At 38.3% G+C, this 11063-nt stretch overlaps 1 protein-coding gene across 3 annotated transcripts in view; it reads right to left on the bottom strand.

Moving 5' to 3' along the window:
* Nucleotides 1-1649: 1649 nt before the first annotated feature.
* fhod1 (formin homology 2 domain containing 1) overlaps nucleotides 1650-11063 on the bottom strand; it is an 88269-nt gene continuing 78855 nt past the window's right edge. For 2 of the 3 annotated variants that reach the window (XM_031899812.1, XM_031899811.1), the window contains 5 exons: nucleotides 10428-10618; nucleotides 9313-9505; nucleotides 6543-6705; nucleotides 5637-5813; nucleotides 1650-4012 (listed from right to left, as the gene is read on the bottom strand). In XM_031899812.1, coding sequence (XP_031755672.1) covers nucleotides 3930-4012; nucleotides 5637-5813; nucleotides 6543-6705; nucleotides 9313-9505; nucleotides 10428-10618 — 807 coding nt within the window. In that variant the 3' untranslated portion in view covers nucleotides 1650-3929. 3 annotated transcript variants of the gene reach the window in all.

Raw genomic sequence — 11063 nt, 5'->3', positions numbered from 1 at the left:
GAGAATATATGGGTGGACTTGAGAAAGCCTGTTCACTCACATGTATACTTCTGCACTGTTATTTTGTGTTTTTTCCACATCCACCATAGTTCCATGTTATAAAGACAATAAATCATGATAACTTCCAAGGGTATGAATATGTTTTATAGGGACTGCATGCGTGAGGTACTTCCTTGCTCAAGATTATATTCTTCATTGCTGACTGAACATTTATTATAGACCCCCCAACTGGATCTGTTCATCAATGAACTTGCATGTCAATGATAATAGGCACCATCCTTTTTTCTACACCCTCTCTACATTCTTATGGGAGGAGGAGAGGGATAATGGAGAGAGCTGCGCACGTTCGTGCCCCAAACATAAAGGACCTCTTCTTTAGGACTCCTTCAGGTTTGCGCAGCTCTCTCCTCTAGCCCTCCCATAAGAATGTGTGATCTGAGCTACCAAGGGCTAGAGCTATAATACTTAATATATTTATTATTGAAAATATATTTGATATTTAATACTGAAAAACATGTTTACATAAAAGAAAATGAAATCTTGTGTTTCTTTTGATAGAGGACTTAGTGCAGCTTTTTTGTGAGTGCTTATGGCTGTATAAAGCTTACTTAGTTTTTACCTTTACTTCTCCTTTAAAGATGAACTATGCTTATTAAAGTGGAGCAACAGGAAGAAAAGTCATTTCTATTGGCTATTTAATATGAAAAGTAGAATAATGCCACTGATCTTTTATCTAAAAGGCTAATAGTTTGTAATTGTTTACACCACTGCTGCCTTTAAGGTCATTAATTTAAGAAAAAAAGTCAGAAAATCTGTCTTTCCACACAAACTGAAACAATGTAAAATGGTGATAAATCAATCCTCCCCCCGCACAACTCTGATTCACTAAGAATTATACATTTTGTGACTAAACAAAAATTATTTTGATGACTATCCCTTTAATGTAATAACACACTGTTCATTAGGAGTAGTATACCTAATTATAACATTTTGCTTAATTTAAATATAGCTTCCCAATACAGATTAAATAAAAATGTTCAATAGTTGTAAGTGTATTTGTAGTTGCTACTGAAAACAGTATCGGTCTCTCCCTTGCTATTCTCTTAATTGCTGGTCCTGACTACATATAATATCATCAGGGGCGTATTTGCTATAAGGCACCTGAGGGCCTGTGTCTAGGGCAGAAGGTTTGGGGGGCGGGCCCTGCTGCAGATTTTCATAGGAACTCCGGAGACGGACCTGGGGGGGTGGGGGGGTCATGTCGCTCTCCGCAAGTGTTGTCACGCACACAACGTAGGGCCATATTTGTGCAGCAGAAGTCCATTACCATTAGAAGCTATAACTGACAGGCTGAGAAGGGAAAGACAGATTGGCGGAACAGTCAGGTTTACTAACAAAAGCAGCCCTATCAGCAAAAAATTATCACATGACTTATAGGTAACTACAAGTAACAAAATATTACATTACTATTCTTAAGGAGAAGGAAATGTACAGTCATTGGGGGGTGCTAAATGTTAGGCACCCCCAGCAACTGAAATCACTTTACCCTGGGACTGTGTTCCTGTCAGCAGAAAACTGCACCAGCCCGGGGTACCTGCGAGTGAGTGATCCTCTTCCTAATTCTGTCTTTGCAAAAACACAGCTTTGTCACTCTGTCCCCGTATTGTGAAGAAAGAAGACGGGAGGAAGACGGGAGGAAGAGGATCGCTCCCTCTCTGTGTACATCGGGCGGTGCAGTTTTCTGCTAACAGGAGCACCGACCCGGGGTATCAGGAAAGTAATTACAGTCATTGGGGGTGCCTAACATTTGGCTTCCCCACCCCAGAGATTGTACCCTTCCTTCTCCTTTAGAGAGCAGTTTTTTAGGTTCAGTATCACTATAATATCAGAAGCATGCAGGGTATTGTGGCAATTGGAGTCTGGGCAAGGAGAGCAGATTACTGCTATATTCTCTGAGCGCTGCATGTAGGCAGAACCAGCAGTGCATGGAATAGCAGACAACAGACAGAAAATGTTCTCAACAGCAATAAACATTAACAGTAATTTTAAAAAAGAGTCTTGCTCACTATGGCACACCAACCAGACAATGCTACTGAAAACTTGCAATCAGCAACTGGCACATATAGGGTATATTTATAAAGATGTAAAGTTCAGTTTGCACCAAAAAGTACAACATTGTGCATATAATTTATACCATATTTATAAAGATACAATGTGTATAAATAATGCTTAGGTTGACATTTGTCTTAAAAATGTATGTAAATGGTGCGGAGCACCTATTTTGAAAAATGCAGCCAGTGTTTGAGTAAAAAGTTTCTCCTTAAAGATCACCGGGTCATTTTAGATAAAAGAAGAAGATACGTTATTATACCAATATATTAGGACATAAATATACAAGCAACCTATGTGGGGTTAGGTTTCCAATGTACAGCTAATTCTGCAGTGAGTGCATGCCAAGCTTTTGCATTGCCCATAAATGTTAGTGGCAAACCTGCTTAGAGGTTACACAGGGTCATATTCTCAACAGTGGTCTTTGCACACTTACAATTTATACGCCACGTGTAGCTGAGGAAGCCACATTAGCAGAATGACATAGTCTATTATTAACACATCACATGTGCCATGGCACTGCTTATTATTTGTGCTATGGTTCTTTCTAGAAGAATGTTATTGAATGTCAGTGCACAGTGTTTGTAAAGACAGATGATCAAAATCGGAACCAACAATGAAATGAATGTGGGGAGGGTTATAATAAAGGAGCTGCATACATGGTTTACATTTGTAGTGATTAATATAACAGCACACTTTTACTGCCAAAAAAACATCTTACAAGTGCAGATATTGTACAACTGTGAGCAAGTAAACCCTGACTATTTTCTTTATGTTGGAAATGGTGTTTCCCTCCCAGGAACTGAAGTGGTTAGCAGGACATACCATAGGCTTCATTATTATAAACAATCACATAATGTTATAATGGTAATAACGGACGGTTGCAAGTGGAAGCCTTGTTTTCCTTGGCTATGACAGACTATGTACACAGAAGATAAATGGAACATAGAGCAGAGCTGGAAATAAACAAAGGTATATGATCAACAGTATACAGACTGGGTTGCTGGACTGCCTAAACTCATACAGGCAGCTCAGCAGTAATGCAGCATTGTTAGTAGGCAAGTCCCTTATAAGTCGCTGGGAAAGTGTTTGAAAGATCCCATAACCCTCGTGCTGTCAGAATGTTACAGCATCACATGGAAATCCAAACGCCTGCACGGGGTTGGAAAATGAGAAATAATCTGCTTTACTGTGGAGCACAGCATGAATACCTTTAGTCGGCTACAGTTTACATGAATCCAGTGGTTGCCTGGGAAGGTAAAGGTATCGAGCAGCCCAACATATACCAAACTATCCCAAACAGGATCATCCCTAGGGAAACATCAGTTTTCTGTAGTTGGCTGTGGAGTGCCCTCGACCCAAGATGGGTTATACGTATAGTGGGTTCTCCTTTTTATAACAAGGTGCTAAGCTCCAGGACTCCTGGAAATCCACAAGAACATTACCAGAAATATAGTAAGCCTGTAATGTTTTAACATAAAAAAGCAGAGAGCACAATCTTTGTAGGCACTGCAGCATGTCCTGGCCATGGCAAAGAATCCATACTTCAGCTCTGGCAGAAAATCCTTGCATGAGAATGAATGCAGAGCATGTGAGTTGCAGTTCAATTCTTGAACCAAACAGGTCAAAAAACTTCTTCATTTCCTGCATCACACACTGCTTACTTATGCTTCTTTCCTTCCAGCGGTACATGCTAAAAAAAAAAAGCCCCTTATCCATCGTCATCACATGACGATATGCTGTTGGTGCTCTGCTGGCATCCTGAGAACCCACCGTAGGGGGCACTAGACGTACTGCTGTACAGTCTCTCACCTAGCGTATCATACAGAGACCTCTGATGACTTTGCCAGCCCCAGTGCCTGCACTAGGTCATCACTCAATCCACTCTTTAGAGTTCTTCTCACTGAAAAACAAAGTAGAAAGGTGGATATAGCTTAGCTCCTGGCAAATATGCAGACACTCTTATTGCTAACATAAACTGAAAGCCACTGATTGTTGACTGAATATTTCCCATTATACTTCAGCACATACAAGGGGTAAATAGAGGTAGAGGTTTACATGCAACTGTTCACTAAGTGTTTTTTTTTTACAGCTTTAAAATGCTAAAACAGAAAGTTGCTTAAAATCAGCAAGCCATGGGTTCAGGGACCATACTAAAAATATAAATAAGACAAAAGCCTTATAAGGGGCTGTCATTTTACAAATGGAAGAAGCAACATTATTCCAATACATCATAAGAATGGGAAGTGACTGTTAATCTTAATTAAAATTAACAGGACAGTGTATACACAGCTTTGTGTAAATGGAGGGAACACGTGCACAAAATGAGTCGGGTGAAGATACCGGGCTGAGACTGACATCTGGAATTAACTAATGTTAGTAAATGATCTCTTGGGTTTTTGCATCGTTGCAGTCTCCTCTAGCTGGGTTTAGGGCTCTCTGCCCAAGCTCACTGTTATACTTGGTAAATGCTTTAACTTGGAAACTATTCTAGTCGGTATCTTCAGTATCTGTATGTATCAAATATAAAACAAAGAAATGCTCTCAAATAGTCTCTACAACTGCAGTAGCCCATATTTAAAATATTTAGCATACTTATTTGTAAAAGTGAATTTAAAAATATATGGCAAATAAAATGTACATCCAATAATTAAAGGCAAGTAAAAATGTGTATTTATAAAGTTCTGTGAATGTGTGTGAGGCCAAGTGGTCAATACTGAATACAATCTTATAAAATAGTGGAGTCATTATACACAATATTCTGGTGCTAAATTAGAAATGTAGAAAAAGAATTTCCCTTTCATGTAATTCTATAACAGGCTATATAAAAATAGGTGATATGTTTTACAGGTATGGGATCTGTTATCTGAAAACCAGTTATCCAGAAAGCTCTGAATTACAGGAAGGCCATCTTCCATAGACTCCACTGTAAGCAGATCCTTACAATTTAAAAAAATGAATTCCTTTTTCTCTGTAATAATAAAAGAGTGCAGTGTACTTGATGCTAATCAAAATATCATTAATCCTTATTGGTGGTAAAACAGTTCTAATGGGTTCATTTAATTCTTAATCAATATTTTAGTGGACTTAAAAGTATGGTGATCTAAATTATGGAAAACCCCCAAGTCCCTAGCATACTGGATAACAGGTCCCATAACAGTACGTTGATTTTTTTTCTATCACACACTAGGCAACTTTTTATTGTAGGTACCCATAACTACATATATATTCTGCATAGAAACCATGTATATTAAATATTTTCCATTGTACTTCAATGGTTATAGCAATAGCCCTATACATTTGAGAAAAAGCCAAAGAAACTACGATAATAGATATAATAGGATAATAGGCAGCATAATTCATGCTAAGATGATCTTGAATTGAAACTCCTGTTAAAAGCAGAAATGATTTAAAAAGGGTTTCCATAAACACAAGTGTGAGTAACAATGTTTAAAGTAGACGTGTGACAGTTTCCACAGTAACCCAATGACACAGATCTCTTTTCGCAGGTAATGTGCAACACTCACATGACTTTCTGTTTGCTCTGGATCTCTTTCGTTCCTTGGGAGCCACAACTCTCGGATTAGGGTTTTGGGTCACAGACTGTACCAGTCGATCCATAATCTCATCTGAGGCATCTACAGGGGAAGATCCAGTGTCCTCCTTAGTTGCCGAGATTTCTGGAGGGCTGCAACGGCCTAAACCTAAGGTGGGATCATAATGTAAAGGAAAGGATTATCTTTGTACCGTAATACATTGTGTGGTAATAAGTATCAGACATCATAAATCAGGAGACAGACACGCTAATGCATAGTGTATTGCATAAAGCACTTATGCAATTAATTTTATACAATCGTTTTTTCCACATGCATAATTACTGCATTTCGGAATACTCTAGAAAAGGCAGCTTTACATGTTTCAGTTTTCCCAGTTTTATAAGGACTTCAGGTAGGCCAAGCAAATATGGGTGCGAGAGAAAAAAATAATACAACTCACACAGAGCTCCCACATCTGGTGGTACAGTAACCCATGGATACTAAAGAAAACCTCCAAGGCATCAAGTTTGCCCAGGAGCAGTAACCCATAGCAACCAATATGATGTTTGCTTTTAAACAGCATACCAGTAAATGCTTCCTGCTGATTGGTTGCTATGGGTTACTGCAAATTAGTGCCTTTTATTACATAATCTCCTTGGCCTTTAATTGCTCTTTACAAAGAAATTAAGAAAGCTTGGAGACACATTACTCTGCATTAATAACTAATCCTAAAAATGACTATATGCTTTCTGCTGTCGCATAACTCAAAAGGCTGCTATCAATACATGTTGTTCCCATTTCCTGCCCTTCTACAAGCTCGTGGTTAGGGAGAAACCCATGTACATTAAGCACTAGTAATAGCAATAGCAATAAACACTAGTCCCAAAAAGATCTTACTTCTGACTCCTCTGCTCCTGCGAGTTTGATTTTCCCCAGCAGAGATGAGTAGGTTGGTCATGTTTTCATGTCCTTCTTCAGATGTCTGATTTTGCAGTCTAGATGAAGTGGCAGATGTTAAGTTATTCTCCACACTGCCAGCAGCACTGGAAAATTTAGCTGTCTGTGGGGGGAAAAGAAAAGCACTGAACCATCAGAAAATACTATCATAATACTGTGTGTTAATGTGAAAAGAGTGTTGTAGAGTAAATGACTTTACCCTAGGGAAGTGTTTTGGTACGGAATATAAAATCCTTCTGCACCAGCATTACTCACTAGTATGGAGTTAGAATCTCAGCTCCTCACAGACATTTTTTTAAAACCTCCATCTGGTCAGACATTTATGGGAACACAGATCACTCTTCAAAACATGCATAAAAGTGTGGCAAAATTGGAAAATATATCACCACCAGGAAAACATTTTCCTACTCTTGTGACATTAATACCTATTTAGGCAGAAAATGAAGAGCATCTTCCCTCATTTCACTAATGATTTTTATGCTTAAAGGGAAACTAAGCCACCAATGGTAATTTAACCACTACTATTGTTTCTCCCTCTATGACTGCATATAGCTAGCAGGCAAAAAAAGTGAAGGGTATTGGTCTCTTAACAGTACCTAGTCCCCACATGCAGAGTTACACAGCAGGATTAGCAGCCGTATTTATCTGCATCATGTCTGGTCCCAGGCTATTGGCACTGGAAGCCAGGACAGCTATATGTGCTCATGCACCTGCTTAGAAACCTGGGACTTGATTTCAAGGGTCATCATATATCACAAAACATCTATTCAGTAACCAAAGGAACTGAGTAGAAACAAGAAATCTGAATTATTTGAAAATTATAAAAGTTGGTCTGGAATTCAGATTCTGGTTGCTGGGTTAACAGACCATATAAAGAAGGTACAGGTATAGGAACAGTTATCCATAAATCCATTATCCAGAGTGATCCGAATTATGGAAAGCCCATCTTTCAAGACGCCATTATAAGTAAATAATTCTAATTTTTAAAAATGACTTGCTTTTTCTCTGTAATTATAAAACAGTACCTTATACTTGATATAAACTACGATACAACTAATTCTTATTGGAAGAAAAACGATTTTGTTGGGTTTATTTAATATTTACATTTTTTTTTTTTAACAGACTTAAGGTATGGAGATCTAAATTACAGAAAGACCCTTTATCTGAAACCCCCCAGGTCCCGAGCATTCTGGATAACAGGTCCCAGAATAAGTGATTCAAATAAAACAGTTACTAATATTTAAATGGCCTCTGTACTGTACAGTACATGAGAGAATTGATACATAACATGTTGTACTTCTGGCTACGTGCTAACAAAACAGCCACAAAACATGTCCTTGTTATTTAAACTCATTCATTTTATTAGAGATTTAGCTATTTATATATTAACCAGACCTACAAGGTAGTATATGCATCAAAACTATCAGCAGAAACAAGTTGCCACTGCTGCAAATGCGTTAGGGCTAAACTACATGGAGATTTTGATCAGCTTCGGGGATCAGATTTAATCTGATTTTGTCATACAACACCACATTACAGCACAAGATTTTGTAGGACAAAATCTGATCTCCATCAGCTGTAATGTAAGACAGATCAAATAAAGTCAGGTGGTGAGTTTTGTTCCTGCGTCTACATCTGACAGTCAATGTATTTCAATTAGAAAAAATAGTCAGACACCATCATATTTTAGCTTGTCGGATGAAGATGTAGCATACAGTCTTCCCTTCCAACAGGCATGTCATATCAGATTTTTCTGTCAGTCCCATTATATTTTGCAGGATGAGTTTTGTCAAAACCTCCCGTGAAGTTTAGCCCTTAAGATGGCCATACACGCAATGATAATATTGTACGACACCTCGCTTAAGACAATATTCGATGCGTGTTAATGTGGACTGATGAGACAACAGATATCGCAAAGGCTGTGGATATCTGTCGTCTTGTTGGCCGGGTTAAAAGATTTTGATCGAGCGCTTTCAAGCCGTCAAACAAAATCTGCAATCAGGGCTGAATCGACAGGTGGAGGTAGAATTCCTATTGTTTCTACCTCCACATCGGACGATTTAGCCCTGAACGTCAGTGGGGGAAATGAACGATCTTTCCTGTGACTGATGGTCGCAGGAAAGATCATAATTGCCACGTGTATGGCCAGCTTTAGGCGCAACCAGTCCATTCATTGTCACTTTTCTCCCTTGAAGTCTGAATGAATCTGACCTGAAGGGGACTATGGCAAGAGAATGCAAATAATAGAGAACCATCTGCCAAGGTTGCTAATCCTCACCCCCATAGGCACCTGTGACAGAGACTCTGCAGTGGATCTATAATTTTATATTAAACTTTAAATGGGACATATAACCCGATAATGTAAAATTGCTCAGAGTGCTCTTCTGAACTCTTTTGCCCTGACTCTACTGTACTGCTCGGAAAGGGGCAAGAGAGAATAGCAAAATTTACTGTTGCCAAAAGCATCTCCTAATGCAGCTTCTCTGCTCAGTTTTATCTCTTCTGTCACATTAAGCAATAGGACTGAGCAGAGAAACATCAGGTGATACCATAACACTAGCAAGTAAAAACTGCCAATATCATGAAAAAAACAAAAATGTGTGCTATGTGCAGAAGTGTTAAAAAGAGCACTCTGTGCAAGTTTACATTCTTATACAGGTGGGTATATGTCACCTTTAATGTTACATGTAGTTTAATGTAGTTTTGTTACCTCTGTAATCATTCTGCCGCGTGTTTTGTTTCTCTCCCTGTAAGCTGCTCGTTTCTGCTTCTGCTGCAGGGCCCTTTCTCTTGTTGTTCTATACTCCAGTGCAAATTCACTGATGACCTTGCAGAATCTTGTAATCTTTGTGTCTCTGGCAGATGAGTAAGTGTAGCCCAGGTATAGCAAGAAGGAACGGAACCTGCCATAAAGCAGTATAATTAATGTTGACTAGTTTTTTAAAACATTGGTTCATTGTTCATTTCCAAAAAAAGAGAAGGAAAGGTCATGCAGTATGCCAAGAAGTTTTATATTTCTGCTCCATTACTCAGCATTGGAACACATAATGCCTCCATAAACATCATTTTCATTTCATGTACCAGTACTTCTTTTTTTCCACTCTCAAATATTCAGTTGCACAAGGTTCCTTGTATTGAATGGATTTAATAAACCAGCTTGAGAATTCTCAATTAAACCCATTCCTAACTTCATATCTGAGATTGTGGAAAGCACATTCACAGCTTGAATTAGTCAAACTGCACAAACCGGTGCATCTATAGCTTTGTGGATGTGTCTATATGTTAATCACAGACTTGTTAAAAAAAAATCTATCAGGATCTCCCATTTGATATGTAAATAAATCTACCCCTTTATCTTTATCTTCTAAGTTCGCACAGACAGAAATGAAAAATATCCCCTGATAACTCTATTTCAGTACTATTTGCTAGTACATGAGAAACCAAAAGATTTCAGCAACACGGTACAGAAGACATCTTGATTTCATCTCCCCATATGGAAACAGACATGGTGTTATGGGCAATCAGTTTAGCTGACTAAAGAATAGGGCACCAGATATCACTTAAATAACCAATATCTACCCCAAGTCATTTAAACAATAGAAGGTACAATGAACAGCTTTTTGTTAACCACAGAAGCCATTTACAGAAAGTCTTTCCAACCTGCATTTGGCTGCTGCTAAAATTGCCACAAAGGGAATGCGTTAATTAAGAAAGAAAAGAACATAAGTAACAACAAAAATGCTAACACTAACTGAAATAGGATTTAATATCATCTAACAGAACTGTGTTATAAGCATTTTACAAAGGTTATGTTAGAGGTCTGACCTGTTTAAAATTCTCCTATACACAATTTTGAGGATGACAATCTTTTCAGTGCAGCTTTTCAGGAATTCAGTCATTTTGTTTTTCAGCCCAGGTTTGGTCTCATGCTTGGCAATGACTTTCAGGCTCTCCCAAGATTCCCTGCATCTCTTCTCCAACTGAATCAAAGTATCTGCCAGCTCATCAAAATCTACCTGGCAAAGACATTATTCAAGGAAAGTGGAAAGTGAATAAAAGGGACACACACCAGTATTCCTAATTCTTGGCTAAATACCAGCATGCTACAGGGAAAAAAAAGGAAAAAAATATTATATATATTAAGATACTGGCTTCCATTATAAACTCTCGAATTTGCCAAATGTGTGTTGTTTTGTGTAAACTGAAGCAAGCAGTTCTGTTCAGAATATCTGGTTCTGTTCAGAATATGGCCACTGCAGGGCACGGTTTTATAAACGTATATTGATAAGATTTTCTGTTGACACACAAATATTAACTTTCATACAAACAAAAAGTATTCAGGACAGCCAATATAATGATGACACAGAGACACTGCTGCTTCGGGGGTGCTTCAGTGTACAAAAAACACACCACTCAGTCCTCTTGGGACTGTGTTTCTCTTAGTATTTTTGCAATTTTGCA

This window comes from Xenopus tropicalis, chromosome 4, assembly GCF_000004195.4.
Source record: "Xenopus tropicalis strain Nigerian chromosome 4, UCB_Xtro_10.0, whole genome shotgun sequence".
In the NCBI taxonomy this organism is placed as follows: domain Eukaryota; kingdom Metazoa; phylum Chordata; class Amphibia; order Anura; family Pipidae; genus Xenopus; species Xenopus tropicalis.
Note: the sequence above shows the minus strand (reverse complement) of the source record. Positions and strands in the feature narration are given on the sequence as shown.